Source organism: Uloborus diversus, chromosome 3, assembly GCF_026930045.1.
Source record: "Uloborus diversus isolate 005 chromosome 3, Udiv.v.3.1, whole genome shotgun sequence".
In the NCBI taxonomy this organism is placed as follows: Eukaryota; Metazoa; Arthropoda; class Arachnida; order Araneae; family Uloboridae; genus Uloborus; species Uloborus diversus.
The window spans coordinates 61264145-61283223 of record NC_072733.1 but is presented as its reverse complement, the minus strand read 5'-3'; the positions used below and the strand labels follow the sequence as shown (position 1 = coordinate 61283223).

At 36.6% G+C, this 19079-nt stretch overlaps 1 protein-coding gene across 1 annotated transcript; it reads left to right on the top strand.

The window, feature by feature from the left end:
• The first annotated feature begins 215 nt into the window (after positions 1-215).
• On the top strand, positions 216-15039 carry LOC129218765 (E3 ubiquitin-protein ligase MARCHF3-like). Its single transcript, XM_054853089.1, has 4 exons — positions 216-483; positions 2995-3122; positions 6111-6328; positions 14823-15039. Exons 1-4 carry the CDS (start codon positions 216-218, stop codon positions 15037-15039), a joined length of 831 nt encoding a protein of 276 aa, XP_054709064.1.
• The last annotated feature ends 4040 nt before the right edge of the window (positions 15040-19079 follow it).

Genomic DNA, 19079 nt, shown 5'->3' with positions numbered 1-19079 from the left:
TATTCTGAATTAAGAAGCACTGGCAAATTGCAATTTTTACAGTAATTGACATCTGCTAACAAAAAGCTTCTATGCAGTCAAAAACTTTTACAATACAAATAACGTTCATCAAAAAGACGATGTGTACTATATCAAATCTAAATCATTGATTGAACTAAAAATAACTAATTTGTCTTAAACAGCAGTCGACTCCAGAAATCAAGACGGAAAGTATGATGCCCCAAGTTAGCAGTTCTGACATGGAGCAAGGAGCTTCTTCGATGCTCGATAATCCGCATGCATCAGCGTCGACTGCGGGACTAGTCAACAGCCCTAGTATTCACATCCGCCATTTGTACGTATACAACTTTAGCCCGGAACCAAGTCCGTTGCAGAAGTCTGCGTTCCAGTTTCGTTCCCCAGCTGCGAGTAGCGGACCATTTTGCCGGATCTGTCATGAGGGAGATGCTAAGGAGGATTTGATCTCGCCCTGTAGATGTACCGGTATGTCTGTTACAGCCTCTGTATTTTAAAAAGCGCGATAAGGAAGTGTACTTAACCGTCATCAGTGTTTAAATCTCTTACTTCCTTGCTTATAAACTTTATAGCATTGCAGAACGGCAACTGCATTATTTGTTTCTAATAGGACTGCGTAGTGGTTACTAACCATTCGCAGAGCTAGTGCATTCCCCAGAGACCGGCGCCTATTTTTTCATGTGACACCACTATCGGAGGATGTAATTACTATGAGAATTTGAACGCCTAAGCTTCCCCACAAGATGGAGGCACTCGCTTTTTTGGAAAACTAAACTAAAATACTGAATTTTGCCGAGAGTATTCAACGCCAAGTGAATACTCCAGGGATCTTTCACAAGCCGCATAATCATCCGAAGTGGACGCCATCAATTTCCCGCTTCTTGAAAATCCATCAATTGAAGCCAGGTTCGAACTTGAAATTTTGGGCATGAAAAGTCAACTTTAACCACTACACTACGCTATCGGCCTTGTAAATGGTGTCTGATTTCTGAGCAAAGTGTTGTATCAAAGCTAGAACGCGCATTGCACAATGTAATGGAAAGTAAATTTGCCAAGTTCCGATGAAGAGTAGTAATTGCAAATTTTTCTTTTAGTTTTGCATTTTTGTCATTTACTGTACATTAGCTTTAGTGCACAAGCTTCATTATTTGGTTTCCGGACAAAGAAAAAAAATCCGTGTAATTCCAACATTTTTCTGTTAGCATGGAATCCAAAACGCGTTTCTTCAAATTTCTCGACAACTCATTTCAACAGATACTGAAGTTTATCTGCCCACGGCAGAAATGAAGTTGAAATCTGGGTCATTGAGGTTTCAAGATGACATAATTGTAACACATAACGAGCTGTGGAGGCCTGATCGTTAAGGCGTCAGGATCGTAACTGGAGGGTTCCGGGTTCTATGCCAGCCAGTCGAAGATCTTCGCTGATGATGAGTGAGGCACGTTAAATATGTTGTGGTTATAGATGTTGTCATATGTTGATAGATGGTGCCTCCATCTATCGTTTGGTGTATGAGCAAAATCAGATTCCACCTTAGTGGTGCTCTGTAAATATAAGCCGTACCTCTCTGTCTTAAACCGAATAGCATTGTCGACTCGGACTCGGATACCCGATTGATTACAGCATAAGTTATCCCTACATTTATCGTAAAGAGAAAGAAATGAAATAAAAGTCAACTGCGTGCTGGAGTATCGAGAACGCCATCCAAGTTCCATGAAAATATGCTAATTATAAAAAGTAAAAGTGTTGTAACACACACTTTGCTTTTTATAATTAAGCATATTTCCACAGAACTGAACGAAAAAATGAATTTATATGTGTGAATGTATATATATATATATATATATATATATATATATATATATATATATATATATATATATATATATATATATATATATATATATAATATACAAATTATAATTGAAATTTGTATCCAATTTTTATAAAACTCTGGAGCATACCCATTAATAATCATCTACCGTATGTAAATTTATTGCTGGAATTTACAGCCTATTCCCAGCTTTTAAGATGAAGGTCGTTGGGAAAACATTTTTGGTTCTTCAATTTGGTATTGATCCCCTAAATGATAGGGTAATTTAATTTTCATTGAAAAATGACAGCTGTAGCATACCTTATGTGTGATAAAAGTTGCAGCACAATATGTTCTCTTATTTCTCGAGAAATTCGTAAAAATCTTAAATTTTTGAAAGTGCCCCTATACTTATGTTTATACTGTGATGAATTTTACCAAGCTTAAAGAAATGCATTTTTAAGTTCTTCTGTGTACTTGAAAATTATAGTTTTGTAATGAGATTCCATATGGTCATGATATCTCATAGGTTCGGCGCCTAATTGATGGCGCCCAATCTTCCCAGTTCGGCTTCGAGTTCACAGCGGACGCTACGATGCATATTCTGCATGAACAATTTGAAGGTATGGATATATATTGCAGAAGTGACGTGAGTTGGAAACATATCATGCAATTAGACCCAACTACATTTTTTTTGTATCGCTTCCTGAAGTCATAAGTCTGTATAAATAAGTCGCAATTGACCGATGCCATTAAAGCCAATGTAACCCGGGCCATTGCTCAAATTCAGCCAAATCTACGGACTAGAGTCATTGAAAAATGGATCACTCGGGTCCGCGTCACCATGAGAAGCCGTATTAGATATGTTAACGATGTTAATGATTATTTCACACAAAATGGCATGCATGGGGCTTTTAAATAAAAAATATTTTGCTAATAACCGCACACCCATGGAAGGAGTGTTTAGGTCCGCATGAACGTTTTCCCGATTTGATTATTTTCCATTTCCAACGTAATATGAAGAGTAGAAGACTGATCTTATGTTTGCTGCGTCTATAGGAGAATAAACCTTCAACTGAGATAGGTTTCCCATTTAATCTCTTTGCTGTCTAAAATACTAATGAAGAACGTAATTAAAGCTTTTTATAAATTCATGTTTGTTGTAGGATCTCTTGGTCTTGTTCATTTAACTTGCATGGAAAGATGGCTGAGTACAAGATGCAATACGAGTGACAAATGTGAGATTTGCAACTATAACTTTGCTACTATTCGTTCACCCAAGTCTCTCGTTGAAGTAAATATTGAACTTAATTACTTTGGATCATTAATTCATGCGATAAACTTATTTTCCGCAGATAACTATGACTTTACAAGTTTTCCTAAGTACAGTGTGGTTCTGGTCAGTTGAGCTATGACCTTGACAATGTTAATGTCTTTTTGGGGAAATCGGTCAAAAAAAGACGCGTTATTGGTGCGGATTTGAATTGGACTACTTTTGTAAAACTACTACGAAATTCGCCCAACTCAACTCAGCGCCAGTTACCCTTGCCTATTAACCGAAAAATAGGTAAGCATTGTCCACAAGGTCATAGCTCAACTAAAAAGACCCGCACTAAAATGAACGTTTAATGCAGAAGCTATGGATTATTTTTTTGATTTAGGAATTACTGCCAGTGTCTCCCGAGCCCATAGCGTAAAACAACAATGGGGTAAGGGCTGAGAAGGGGTTCGAGGAAAAAACAATATAATCAAACTTAAGTATATTACACTACTGGAAGGAGTTGCTCTCATTATTATTGGACCCTGAATGACCACTGTAAATACATGATGTCCCTGCACTAATTTTCTAAGTTTGTAGCGAAGGTAAATTGCATATGAAGCTTTCTGGCAATGTGGGTTGAGGAAACAGAATTAAAGCAATTGATATGTGGAAGCATCAATGAAGATTTCTAGCACAGCTGTCACGAAGAAAATAGTAGTATTCGCAAGTTAGGAATATAAGCAGTAATGTGGAGCATTCAGTGCATAAGAAAGAACGAGATATATAAATTTCACTTTCCACAAGAAAATGACTTTAGTATAGCAGAGAAAAACGACCCCCCCCCCAATAATGAAATTGTGTGTCTGTACTTGTACCACATATATTTATTAGTACCAGACAAGCTTAGCGGTCTACTTTTCTTTTATTCTTTACATACCAAAATGCAGTATTTTTTAAGTTTAAGTTTTTCAAGCTGTGTCGTGTCCCGTTCCTCCATCACGTGCATCTCACACCACCCTCACGTGACAGGAATGGGAGGAAGATAATACAATTTTAAAACCTATACTAATACTCTAAAGCTGAAGAGTTCGTTCGTTTGCTTGAACTCGTTAATCTCAGTAACTACTGGTTCGCATTGAAAAATTCTTTTGTGTTGAGTAATCCTTTTATTGAGGAAGGCCATAGGCTATAATTTATATTGATATTTTAATTGGAAAAAAAGTTATTCAATGATTTATGCAATTTTTAGCATTTTTTAGTACCTTTTACCCCACAAATCTCGAACCAATTGCGCCAGAAAAATGTTTTTTTCTACTAAAATGTAGGAAATTTATTTTTAAGTATGATGAAAAAAAAGTTTTTGCAGATCAAGCAATTTTTATATTTTTGTATCAGTTTTTAAAAAAAAAAAACCTCTTTTCGCATTTTTTCTAGGTTTAATTTTTTCTAAACTCTACTCATCCCGCAAAAAGTATAAAGGCCTCTTTTCTGAAATTTAACTATGTAATAGTAAACCCATTTTACCTTCTGCTTCTGCAGAAAAAAAGGTTTAAAAAATACGCAATAGTTATTTTTTTAAATATTTTTTCATGCGGAGCACGGCACGACTTCCAAGCATAACCGAAGTTTTGTCAATCTTCAATTTAGGATGGTCATTACGTCATGGAAATAACGTTATGGTCACGTGATCCAACTGCAGCACTTGCTCTTATTTCCCTTTTTATTTCCATTTAGGCATTTTATTCACTCACATAAAAAGGAAAAATTAAGGTATGCATTTTTTTAGAAGCATACCAAATTCTTATAGACACTTATAAACACCCCTCAAACTGCTTTAAAGCATTACTCAGCTGTAAATTAATTTCTTACTTTGAAAAATAAAAAAAGCTGTTTTATTCAACATGAAGTGCTATAAATAGCACAAAATGAATGATCAAACACTTAAATAAAACAACACGGTATGCACAGTATGTAGTAATAATAAAATGCTGCACTACAACAGTACTGTACACAGTGAGTGGATTAGTAATAATATTTATGAGTAAAAAATGAAGATGATGATGATTTATGCTCCTTGATCAGATTATCTAATACATTTTTAAATACGGTTGCTTTGGCTTTTCTTTAACACGTTTCCATTTATGGCAACAGCCCATCTTCCTAATACCTTTAAACCACAATACAAGATCATCTTCTATTTTTATATCATTACCTTTGCTTAGACATTACTCTGCCAGCTTCAATATTGAAGCTAAGTTCTGAACTTTTACGGATATATTTGTTTCTACTTTTTAATTGTATGTATGGTACATTCACTCATATTTGTGTCGTGCTACCGTTGACGTTTGGTAGTTGTTCAAACATCGAGAATCTTACCCCCCCCCCTTTTTTTTTGTCAGAAAAAAAATTGTTTTTCCTCCCATCTTCACAAACTTTAGATGAAACAGCGCACTAAGATGCCATTATATTTCATCAACTTTAATACTTAGAATGAAAAAAAAGACAAATGAAAGATACTGAGTAGTTATTTGATGCAATAACAGCACGATGTGTAAACTAGGTTGGTGTGGTGTCACTGTCAGTAATGCTAAACGTATGTAATAATGTCCAACGAAATCAGTATTTAGTAGCCAATAACGAAGCCGATACTTCCTTCAAATATAATTCGTATTGTGGACGAGGAATTCGCGTTAGCTATAAATTCGAAAAATTCGCGTTATAGACATTTCGCGTAAGTCGGATCGCGTTGTAGCGGGAGTCGACTGTAGTTGGGAAGGGGGGGGGGGGAGAGAAGCAGACAGAAAGAAATGTACACTAATTTAGAGCCCCTAAAATTATGGTGCCCTGGTCCGAGGACCTGCAGATCGTGCATTAAGCAGGCACTAATTATCGTTTTAAATATATATTCTGTCAGCTTCTAAAACTCCTAAGTTTAAAAATGATAGTAGTGCATTTCTCTTCGTCTGAAGGAAGGTTGTTTTTGGATAAACTAGAGGTAAGATTCATTCTGATCTTTTCTAGTGGCTTCGCAGCGATGAGCAGCAGCATCGACAATGTATAGCTGGAGACGTTACGTGCTTCGTTCTTTTGACTGTATTGGCCTCAGTAGGTAGTTTCCTGTGCGTGGAGGGCGCAAAACGACAGATCATTTTCGGCAACAGCTTGGAAGCGGGATGTCTTATGGCCCTGGCTACTTTCTTCGTCACCATTTACTGTATCTGGAATGGGTTCACTTTCAGGTTAGTGCAAATACAAAATAAGCAGCCTTCGGGTTGGTTTAATGTATTTATTGATTACTTTTCAGCCGTAATAAAATATAAGCATATCTTGAGAGAGTTCTTTTTGGGGGGGGGGGGAGATAAGGGAGAGGAGACTTGTTATTGGATCCGAATGAGGTCATCATCATAGGGATAAGCGTTACTTCTAAACTCAGCTCCCTAATTATAAGTCTTATTCTCATTTATAAACACTTTTAAGGTTAAAACTAACCCAACAGGAGTAACAAAGTACTAATTTTATTAGTCACTGATGGAAATCGATTGAACCCGACGTTGTTTACGTTTACATTATTTAACAAAAGCTTGACCACGGAGAGATGGCGGGTGACCTTGTACTGGAAACATCATTTGTGTAATTTGTAATTAGTAGAATCAGCTACAAAGCGCAGAGTAGTAAAGGTGCGTCCTCACTAATCCTATCTTTTAAAATATAATAAAAAATCAACCTATTGATACAAATTACGTTTCACCTTTAAGGTTATTCGCCATCTCTCCGTGGTCAAGCTTTATAGTAAGAGAGCCCATGATGCTAAATGTAGATTCACTCGGGAGTCGTGCGGATCTGTTAGATTTTGTAGGTCAGGTTATAAAAAGAAAATGTAATACAATGTTCCCCTTTACTGGTGGTGTAAGTGTCTACTGATATTCATAAATGTAAAAAAAGCAGTTACATAGACATTAGGATGGATCGATGTATTTTTATTTATTTATTTATTTTTTTTAACCGGAATTTCAAATTGGCCAGGGTAAGAAAAGTTGTCCACTAGGACTAAACAATTACATGGGGAATTTCAAATTGGTCAGATAAATTCTTCATGCTCCGCAAGGTGGTCAAAATTCGCAAATTGAGTCCAAAAATGCATTTCTCTTTTTTTCGAATACGTTAATTTGTAATAACTTTTCAAATCGGCCAGGGTGAAAAAAGGTACCCAATGCGTAAAATAATATCACAATCCGATAAAATCTTCATGTGCCGCTTGGCGGTCGAAATTCGCATATTGAAAAAGAAAAAAAAATTTTTTTCATCACAAGGGCATAATTTTTGTAACTGTTTATATCAACCACGGACAGAAAAGATGCCATTAAATAGGTTCGTTTACCTAAAACAAAAAATGATTAAAAATACCAAGGATTTTAAATTTTTTTTTTTTTTTTGGTAGACATATGCAAAATTTTGAACGTAAGACAAGTCACATTCTACACTGTTAAAACTACAAGTTGCATTCGGCACCTTTCAGGGGTGAAATGCTTGTTCACCAGCGGCACCCAATACGGAGCCGAAATGGCACCTCTAACTAGGGTGAAAAACAGGCACCTTTTAAAAAATAGGCAGCCGGGGTGAAAAGAATGAACCTTCGGAGAGAAATGGTACCCTTACTGTAGATCCTCCTCCCCCCTCCCCCGTAATGTGTGCGTTTTTGAATACAGTTGTGTAATTCTTTTTTTTTTAAAATAGTTTTGGTTTGATTCATGATATTCTACGTTTTGGACATTTTTCACATTGCATGAATTCAGTACTGGAAATGATTAAAACTTGTAATTACAGCATTTGATCATATTTCAGAGTTTTCAACATAGTTAACAAGTGCTCATTGCTTTAATTCATCTGATCGTGCTCTAACTCAGTGTTTCTCAACCTCTTTTGACCCACGGGTCAGTAAAAGCAAATAAAAAACATTGCGGACCTGTGAATTTTTTATCCTTTTCTTAAAAATAAATAAAATAAATAATAATAATTATAATAACACTCGGGCCGTTAAAAACTTGTGAAAAAATTCTGCGTACTTATGAGTTTTTTTTTTAATAAGTAATATTAAAAATGAATAAAACAATAAATATCTACCCACTTTACTAGGGATCAAAGAGCGGTCACAAATATATTTAAAGTTAAAGACGAGTAATTATTTCAATAATCATAGTTAAGTTAATGATCATTTGTGAGAAATAACCGCACCGAAAGCAAAGTGTAGATGTACTAATGAATTATTTACATGAAGAGCCAAAAATACTCTGGGATATTAAAGTTACGGAAAAACAAAATCGTTTCTCTAACGTTGAAAATTTCAATCAAGAGTAACAATAAAATAAAATGCATATGAAATTTTTCGACAGTTTAAAAACCTAAAGAAATAAGAAAATCCTAACGCTATCGAAATATTAAACGCTAACAGAAAATGATTCAAACACTTGAACGAAAAAGAAAAAAAAAAAGCTAGACGAAGAGAGATTTCTTTTTTATTTTTTGCGCTTGCTATTTTGTAGTAATCTACGAAGCACAAGAATAATTTTTATTTAGGTTCTCACTTGTTGATTATTGATAATCTTATTGCGGTTATTATTTTGGTGATTAAATGTTGCTTATCGAGTACTCGAGAAAATAATGATAGATATATTTACTAACGTTTTGAATGATGTAAATTTCATAGCAGTAACGGTAAACTGAAACTAAACAACTAACGGTACTACGCTACCGTAACGGACTAACGGTAACTGAAAAGCAGTAAACGTACTTTTAACTATGTTTGAAAGCCCTAAAAGCTACAAAGTGATCAAAAGCTGTACTTACTTGTTATTTTAAAGAATTATCCTAGAAAAGTTGAGATTTAATCCAATAGTGTACTTCATGCAATGTGAAAGACATAGAAGGCCACGCATAGATGCAACCTATCGTTCGATCGCCATATTGAAGTGGTTGAATGGTGAATGTATGCCGGAAGCGAATGCGTCAGCGAGTCATTTAGCGATTGCTTGCTGTTTTGGCACCCCTGTCTGCGATTATCTGCTGTTTTCGCACCCCTGCTCTATTTCCTGGCCAGTATGGCACCCTTGGGCACCATGCTTTCACCTTAGGGGTAATATATTCACTCGTCTGGAACCCCTGGTTATAACAGTGTAAAATATACACACAACCGTTACAACATGTTGAATTTAGATTTCAAATAAATAGAAGCACAGGTAAGAGCCCTAAAAAATTAATATTTCTTTGCATTATTTCAGTAAAGAACATTTTATAAATAACCACTGCTCAGTAAAATAAAATTTTTAAAAAAGGAAGAGAGAGAGAGAGATCAACAGATTCACAAACAGAAAATCTTTCGGTAAATTAAACAAAGAACTCTGATTTCATTATGAAAGTACAGCATATTTTCTCTTGACTGAATCTTGGCTAAAATGAAGCCATTTCGTTTTTTCCTCTCCATATACTTGCCGATTCTGTTGCTATTTTAAACTCGCTCTGTGGCTTAAGTATGTCATGAAAAGTTAGGAATGGAAACATTAAACCTGCATTCCTATTCCGATCTGCAATATTTTTCGTTATAGGTGGATCATATTTTTCAATTTCTTGTCAGTTATCAAGGTTTGAGTAGTCATTTGCATCAAAGTTAAGGGCCGGAATAACAAATTTTCTCACAGACTAAGGATTTTGTTAGTTCTTTTGCTTCCATTATTCTTCTTATAGGGCGAGATCCCCTAGGCTTGACCTACAATCGAGTTTCCAAACATTGTTACCATAGATGAAGAGTAAAAGATGGGAATAAAACGCTAAACCAAAAAAGAGTAATTTACCCTCATAGAGTTTCCAAAAATTGTCGAACAACGGCAAACCCTATGACCTCCGTTTTCTCCCTATACGTACCAATTTTTTTTTAAACGCCCCCCCCCTCCCCCTAAGTTTTTTCAATTTTCCTCAGTTTCGGAGCAATTTTTTTTTTTTTTTTTTTGAGAGGAAAGGAGCTTTATATTAACTGCTACCATAGTTTTTGCGGGCAAGAGAAGTTGAAGATCATGGACACCGATAGCAAAAGAGGGGACTTGGGGGGTATACCCCCCCGCCCCCCAAATATTAGAAAAATCACGAAAAACCATCTTTTTAATCTTCTTTTTTGAAGAAGATGTTTTCAAAAACAATTTCGGTGCAGAATGCGAGTATAAGACTCACTTCTATGACTACCATGTCTTAAAAAAATTTCACGATGTAAAAAAACAAAAAAAAAAAAACTGTCTTGTGAATGTCGCACGCTGCATACGAGTTGAATCGCAGGTCTTCATTCAAAAAGACATTCTTCTGGCTGATTTTTATGTAAAATGAACCCTTGTTTCCAAATATGACCACCTGTCTCCCATCACGCCCCCCTTTTTAGGCCCTCCCCTCCCCTCTGACTCGGAACCATTTTTTTTTTAATTTGGAGGGAGAAAAGAGCATTACAATAACCGTAAACATTATTCTGAATGACTAGAGATGTGCAAAGGTCAAAATCTTGTGAATATGTAGCAAAAATTAAAACTTGCCCCCCCCCCCCAGTTAAAAAAAGGGAGAGGGGTGCTTTTCTACAAATATCGATACGTGTAGGAGGAAAACGGAGATCATATTCCGATTTTGGTGGTCAATTTGCGGAAGAATCAGCCGGAATAGCCTCTGAAGTATTAGAGAGTTTTGTTGCTGCACAGTGTGTTTGGGGGGGGGGGGTGCCCCCATGTTTTACTTTTTGCTACATATGCACAAGATTTTGACCTTTGCACATCTCTAATCATTCAGAATAATGTTTACAGTAATTGTAATGCTTTTCCCCCCCTCCAAATAAAAAAAATGGCTCTGAATCATAGGAGGGGGCAGGCTCTAAAGAGGGGGCGTAATGGGGGGATAAGTGGTCGTATTCGGAAACGGGGTCATTTTACATAAGAATGACTTTTTGAATGAAGACCTGCGATTCAACTCGTATACAACGTCGTGCGACATTCACATGAATGATTTTTTTTTTTTTTAATTTTTTTGCATCGCGAAAATATTTTTTGACATAGGAGTCAGAGAAGCGATTCTTATACTCTCATTCTGAACTGAATTTTTTTACTAACTTTTTTAAAAAGCAGAATAAAAAGATAGCTTTTCGTGATTTTTCTAATATTTTGGGGGAGTATTCCCCCCCTCTCCCCCAAGTTCCCCTTTTGCTATCAGTGTCCATGATCTTGAACTTTGAACCTCTCTTGCCCACCAGAACTATGTTAGCAGTTAATATAAAGCTCCTTTCACCTTAAAAAAAATAATAACAATTGCTCTAAAACTAAGGAAAATGGAAAAAAAAAACTTGGGGGTCCTTTAAAAAAAAAATTGGTACGTATAGGGGGGAAACAGAGATCATATTCGGATTCAGGGGGTCATTTTACATAAGAATCAGCCGACGAAATGTCAGAAGTAGTTTGAAGGTTTTTTTTTTTCCCGCACAGTGTAATTATTCTTGGCCCAGATCCTCTCGATTGTCTCATGTCGCTTTTTAAACTTCCTTTCAAACAACGATTAAAAACTAAATCTATCCCATCAATGCTTTTTAGTCTCATTAAAATGTACTGCTTCACAATCTGATCGCAGTATTGTTGGACAGTTCTATTAGACTGAGGAACAAGCATGTGAATCAGTGCACCCACATCAATGATAAGAAGCATTCGGTTCCGGAATAGCCGTCAAATCCAGTCCAGTAGATTGGAAGATACTAGATACAATAAACTACGTCGGACTTATTACTTGGTTTCCTAAGTATGCCAAGGTTGGATATAGAAGATGGACACGAGCTGTTTTCATGGGTGAAAAAAAATCTTTTACGACCATTTGCCTTGCTTGGCAGGCAACATATAGCTTAGCAAAAAGAGTGCTCTGCCTCCTCAAAGCAACAATTTTTTGCTTGTCTTTGAACTTAACAGAATTTTTTTTTGCTGCTCATCAAGAGGAGGTTGTTTCTTTAAATAACATTATGTATGGATAATTTTTTTAACACTAAGCGATCTTCTACAAAGGTTCTGAATTGGCTTGTTCCCATTGCTTGCACTGACATCACAGAAATGGCACTTTCTTCCGAGAGAATAGTTCTGTTGCTGTTTACTGTAATTAACTCGTCATCTTCGAAAGGATTCCCGTGTTCTTCAAATGTTTCAACTAGGCTGTAAACATGACTTTGATACCGAATACAAAAGTTTCTAGTATCATCATGGTGCTCTTCAGTAGTGACGTCAGACTCTCCCCCCCCCCCCCCAGGCTTTGATTTTCTTCAAACTCCCCAATCATGAGCACAACTTCGGGTCCAGCAACCATCCATTGTAAATAATGACGCCTTATGACTTAAACATGATAGATTAATTGATGTTTTTTAAAACTAATTTGTTGTTTTGCTCATGCAAATGATCGTGTGCCATCCTGGAAAATTTCCTCTCAGTTTTGGAGTCAGACATATATTTCACTTTTGAAACTCCTCGAAAATAGCTGGATGCATCTCTGGTAACTGCTTTTAATTCAACAGAAATACTGAAAATCATCGGGCGTAATTTTTATTGGCTAGATTTAAAAGTATACATTCTAGCTCCATGGTGATCTTCCAGTACTTAAACTGAGGCGATTCTTCTGATCTTCCCAGTCTGTAAATGTTTCGCCTATATCTTTTCGATTTTGATGGCTTTTTCTAACAGAACTTGGAGAGTAGTTACTGAAACCTCGTGAGCGTATCGACTTCGCTTTACATGCGAAACTTTTAGTATTCCTTCTGCTCTTCCCGATGTTGTTACCTGAGCTTCTACTATAGGAGATCAGTCCATCAACTTCCCTCAAGCCATGTACCTATTGCAGATGAAGCAGCCATTTCTATGTGGAGACCACCTAACAAGATCAACATTTTATCTTCGCCATACTCATTCGGCGTAGCCCACTGAATAGATTTTAGCAGGGCGTAGATAGGACCTAGATTACAAACACTCAGTTCATTAAATATTCTTTTTTTCAAAAGCACATTAAAGAAATGATTGCAAGCTATGTTAGTATTTTGAGGTCACATGGAACAAATGAAGGAGAAAAATGTATTCAAAAAAAATAGTGTGAGCTAATACGTTTTGTTTATTAAAAAGGACGTTAAGTAATAAATAAAAGCTTTTTGATAATTTTAATGCTAGAAGGAACAAACAATCGAAGTTATCGATTTCAAATCGTAATAGAATAATGACTCACCTTTATTTGAAATTATTTGCTGCAGCATAACTAGTCAAATATCCAGTCATTGAAAATTATATCTGAATAATAAACATAGAATTAATTATTGCTTAGAACAGCAGAACTGAAAAGAAACGGGCTAGGCTGACTGCAATCCAAAGTTACAGCTTGTCGGCGGAAAAAAATCGAGTAGTCGTTCTGATTTTTGCCGCTAGACGGCAGACGTTCGCACTTGCAGAAGAAATACATTATTGTGTGACAATATATATGTGCATTTAATACGGTAAGGAATTTTTTTTAATTAAAAGTTTCAGTGCGGGTTAGATGCGGCGGAACAGTTGAATGAGAATGCTCCCGCAGCCCCCCGTAGTTAAGTTATTGCAGTGAAATTTTAAAAACTATTTACTGGAGGGGGGGGGGACAAATGCATATTTTTATAGTTTATTTTAGAGCTTTTATATAGTGTACCTATATTTTAAGGAAGTATAATTTCGAATGGCATTTTGAGCAATTAAACGAAACTTTTCACATCATCACGACGGCCATTTTTAAATGACGGAAATTTTAATAACTCTAAAACTACTTGTCTTAGGAAGAAAAATCAGTCCCTGATAAATAGCTCTTTTAAACTCTTTCAGGTGATGCACATTAATATTACAATATTAAGATCTGTAATGTAGTTCTAAGCAGTTAAACGAACGTACTTACCTTTCCAGGCGGCCATTTTGATGACGTTAATTGTAATAACTCTAAAACTATTTGTGACAAGGAAAAAAAATCAATCACTATTAAATAGCTCTTTTAAAGCGCTCTTAAATGATATACTTTAATGTCACAATATTAAGATCTATAATGGAGTTCTAAGCAGTTAAAGGAATGTACTTACCTTAATCAGGAGGCCATTTTGATGACGTCATCATAGGGGGTTCATGACCTCTGATCAGATGCCTCCTGGCGGATTTTTGTTCTTAGATGTGTACATAAGCACTGCGCAAAATTTCAGACTGGTATCCGGAAGTAAAATGTTTTGGGTGTTTTTGTCACCAACTCCGGCATTTCGTGATAATTGAGAACATGTTTCTTTTTTTCTCTTCCAGTTCATGCGCCTTCTCTCGGTGGCCAAGTTTTGTAGTCAATATACATATTTTTAAATGAGCAATTGAAATCGTTCTTATTACTTTCTCTAAACGATTCAATAAATAATACTGCCGTGCTAAGCACAAAAGTCGTATTTGCACTTTTTATCAAAATTAAGTTACGACCACCAGGTGGTTCTTTGTTACTTTCTCACGTAGATACGTTTTACAGTCATTTGTCATTGGGAAATATTTTTTTTTTTAATTTCAAAAAGTTGATTCTGGATCAAACGCATGGAGGCGCAGAACTTTAAACTCATTTTGAACCCGGCTGCAGATACGACTTTCTCGCTTAACACGGCAGAATAGATAATGATTGCAATCGGTTGATTAACTTAAGATATATTCCTAGATATCACTTGAGAAATTTTTACAAATGGCGATCTCAGAATCAAAATGTGAAGATAATAAGAGTCCAAAAAGTCTCGACTACGAACGATCAAGGTTCATCAGAGAGCGTCACCATTCCAGTGTTCGAGCCCAATGCAGCCCAGGATTCAACAAGTGTCTCAGTTGACTCCCAATACCCTGATCTTCATCCCGGTCTTTCTGGAAGAAGAATGTTTTGATTGCATAACATTGGTTAAGCTTCTCGAACTCGAAGAGTCCACTAACAACTGAGTAGACACTTGTTTCTTAGTTCAAGCCATTCAACTAGTGTCTCAGTTGACTCCCAATACTCTGATCTTCATCCCAGTATTTCTGGAAGAAGAATATTTTAACTATTGTGTATCGGTCAAGCTACTCAATCTCGAAGAGTCCACTAACAACTGAGTTGATACTTGTTTCTTCGTTCAAGCCATAGCCTAGCTACCAATAAGCGTGAACAAACGGTCCTTGATGATTTGACTTGTATCGTGCGTTTTGAGAGCAAAAATACCTTGTGATGAGAAACTTGAGGTTATCTTTTATTTACTTGTTCTTTCTAGATTCCGAAGTTTTGCTAGTTATCTTTAATTAAATTGTTTGCTGTCGATGTTAAGAGTTTTGTTCCGCACTACGTTTTAGCTTTTACAAAAACTCATGCTGTGATGTTTAAGAAAATGTTGCGAGTTCACGTTATTAATACTTGTTTTCTAGTAACCGTTTTCTGTTTTAAACGTTTTTCTCATTCAATTAAATTGTTTGCTGTCGATGTTAGAGTTTTGTTCTGCTTTCGAGGGATACGTTTTAGATTTTACAAAAAATCATCTGTGATATCTAAAAAAAAATATATTTAGAGTTCAAAATATTAATACTTGTTTTTTAATAAACATTTTTTGTTTTTAACGTTTTGTGACTTTTTTCTTTTGTCCACTTATTTCTCACATAACGTCATGAAATCAAATAGGTTGTATGGGAGGTTTTCTTCATTTTGGGGCTATTAGTGCAACATTTGTCTTGCGTGTTTTTGACCTCATCCAATTCAGTTTATAGTATGGACATTTTCACTAACTTTTGACTGTTGTTGCATTCAGGAATTTGATGTCTTTTAACGGTTTTAATGGTAACCCGACCATTTAAGATGAACCTAAGTGGTGGTTGTAAGTTGGTTAGACTAGCTGGAAAAGAAGAAAGAAATTATCAAGAGTAGCTGGAAAGGTGAATTTCATAAATAAATGCGTTTATAAACTTGTACATGGCAAGTAAAATTAGTAGACAGTAGTGGATTTTTTTTAGGGTGGGGGCAGGGGCAGCCCCCCCCCCCCAAAGGGGATAACCTATCATTTTTTAATTGACTTCTCTATGGTTACGTTCGCTTAGAGCCAGGGGCGGATTGGCTGACTTTGGTCCAGTCGGCAGAAGAGTATTTTGGTCCTCCTCTGTAAATTAAAAAAGTTAAATTAACCAATACCGGATCTAGATTCTTCCGAACCGAGTAAAGACATAAAACTACCGCTAGTTCCTATTTTCCTTTAAATTTCTATATCAAGTCAAAGGCGCCCATATAGGGGGGCAAGGGGGCTCGAGCCCCCCCTGGAAATTAGAACTTTCTTGTTTTTAGTACTTTTTTCTTTGCAAAAATATAAAAATATTTCTTCTCCAGCCATTAATGAATAAATAATTAAAAATGTCAAATTTTAATGACTAATCTGTCCTGAAATCTGCTTCCATGGGGAAAATATCCTGCTAAACCATGGTTAAAATTTCTGAGTCCCACCCTTACAATTTTGCATATGGGCGCCCGTGAATCAAGTTTTAAAGTTCTAAAAACGGAAAATTGTGAAACGTAAAATAAAGCTAACTGACATATTTTTTATGTGCTTTCAAAGGATAGTGATGGCTATAAGTCTGAAAAGGCACATCTTTAGGCTTCTATACTGACAACATAGGAAGGAAACGAGAAAAGGGAGGAATGGGTAAATTTCCCCGGAAATTTTTCGAAATTGGTTGATCTGTATAGGCATAAGGAGAAAAGAATCGGGAGAAGGGGTTCTAGTTTCCTTCCAAGCGCTATTTTCAAAGTTGATGTCAAAAAGCGTAATTTTACAATTTTCGGTTACGTTGAGGAGAGGAAAAAGAAAGGGATCCCCCACAATTTTGTTTTCTTAACTGTTTTTTTTAAATTGAAGTCTATTTTAGTCTATCTTTGTTTAAAATAGAATGTCGAGGGTTCTTCCCAGAAATTCTCCGAAATGGGAAGTTTTAGAAATGCAATTTTAGGTTACCCTATGTAAAATTAATGGAACAAGGAAGCATCGGTAGCTCTCTACCAAAACATTTCGACTTTGAACTTTTAAAAAACGAAAAACGATCATTGGTCACGTCTGAGAGAGGAGGAGGCTCAGTGATCTCATTTGGAAACATTTAAAAACTGAAGTATACTCTACCCAATTTTAAACTGCATTTAGTTTTTAAAGGGAATCTCGCGACTCTACTTCGGAATTTTTCTACATTGAAATTTTAAAAACAATCTTAAAATGTGTTTGAAAACATTAAAAGGAAAAGGGACAGGTTTCTCGAGTGTTAGATTTTTTAGGAGGGCGCCGTGTGTGTGTGTGCCCTTCCGCTTTGACATGGAGGAACAAAGCAGGGGTGCTCACCTGGGGGGGGGGGGTCATGGCGCAGACTGCACCATTGAAAATTGGGGGGGGGGGGGGTTAAGGCATATTTTCCTCTGTTTTGGGGAAGGGGTTCCGCTTTGCGGGGGCCTTCGTGGTTTGGGGGGGCTGCGCCCTTGCTCTTAGGGAGTGGGCATCCCTGAACAAAGAAGCCACTATTTCATCAAAGCAGACACAGGAAGACAACCGGTGTTTGCCAGGTATCGCTACTTAAAACCCACGGCTTTAGGACCACTCGGGCGGGGGGGGGGGGGCTAAAAAACCTTGGGACCAGTAAACAGCCGCCTAAGTTGCCTATTTTGTAATCCGGCCCTGAGGTGGCTGTAAGCCAAGACATTTTTTGAGGCCCCCATGCAGTCGAATCTTACACATTTAGTCATTGTCTAACACAATTTTAGCCATTTGGAGGCCCCTAAAAAGAAGGGGCAATAGACTACGGCCTAGTTGGCCTATTCAGTAATCAGGCCCTGATCCTGGCAAAAAGTATAAGGAAGCAGATCGAAAGAGTTAAAAGGAAATCAAAGAACTGTAAAATCATTTTTCGCTTTAAAAAAAAAAAAAAAAGAAAAGAAAAAAAAATAGCTTCGTTTGGGGGCCCTCGCCGATCCCCGACTAGCCGACCTGGCCAGTCCGGGCCTGTTTCAATGCAACTGTTTCCGGAAGACAACAGAAACCATGCCTATTCATAAGTAAAATCATTAACTTTTCAAAGCCAGCCCTCTGACCCCCTAAATGACGGATCCGCCCCCCGCAACTGAAACACTTCAGAAGCAGGGGTGTCCCCCGAGGTCAAGGGCGCACCCCCCTCAATATTGCAAAGCCCCCCAAAATGAGAAAAATACCCCTTAAAAGCCCCTAAAAATGTCAATGGCGCAATCTGCACCCCCCTCCCTAGGTGGGCACCCCTGTTAGAAATCAACTATATTGAGTGGTTCATTCGACTATCAAATCGATCAAAAAATACACTGCTCGAGTGATTAACATCTCGAGAACTCAACATCTCGAGAAGTTCAAAGCGAGAACTCGAGCATTTGATCGCTCGAGCACTTGGAAAGAGACAATAGAGAACTCGAGCAGTCCATCGCTCGAGAACTCGGAAAGTGATAATCGAGAACTCGAGAACTAGAAAGGTGATAATCGAGAACTCGTGGTAATCGGGTTCTCGAAGGATCTTGAATTATCGAGTGATTCGATTATGAGAACTCGATTATGCCCATCACTACTACTGTTTTTCTGGTAATTTGCATACTTTAAAAAACTTGTCTGCTGCGTTATTTTTTTACAAATGAACATTAATAATTAAAAAGTCAATAATACTAAAATCCCTTAAATTTTATTTTCCCGTTTTCTCAATTTTTTTTTACTAGCCTTAAAGTTTATTTTACTCAGATTGTAAATGTACGTACTTATACTGGAATAAAGATTAGGATAGCCCTCGTATTTAAAATTACTTTCAATTTTGGCATAGATAGTGTCGGATCTTCAATTTTACCAAGGTTCTTACCCAATTTGCCTCAAGTTTCTTCATGAAATTAAGTTTCGAAAGCAAGGAAAAAAAAAAAAAAACG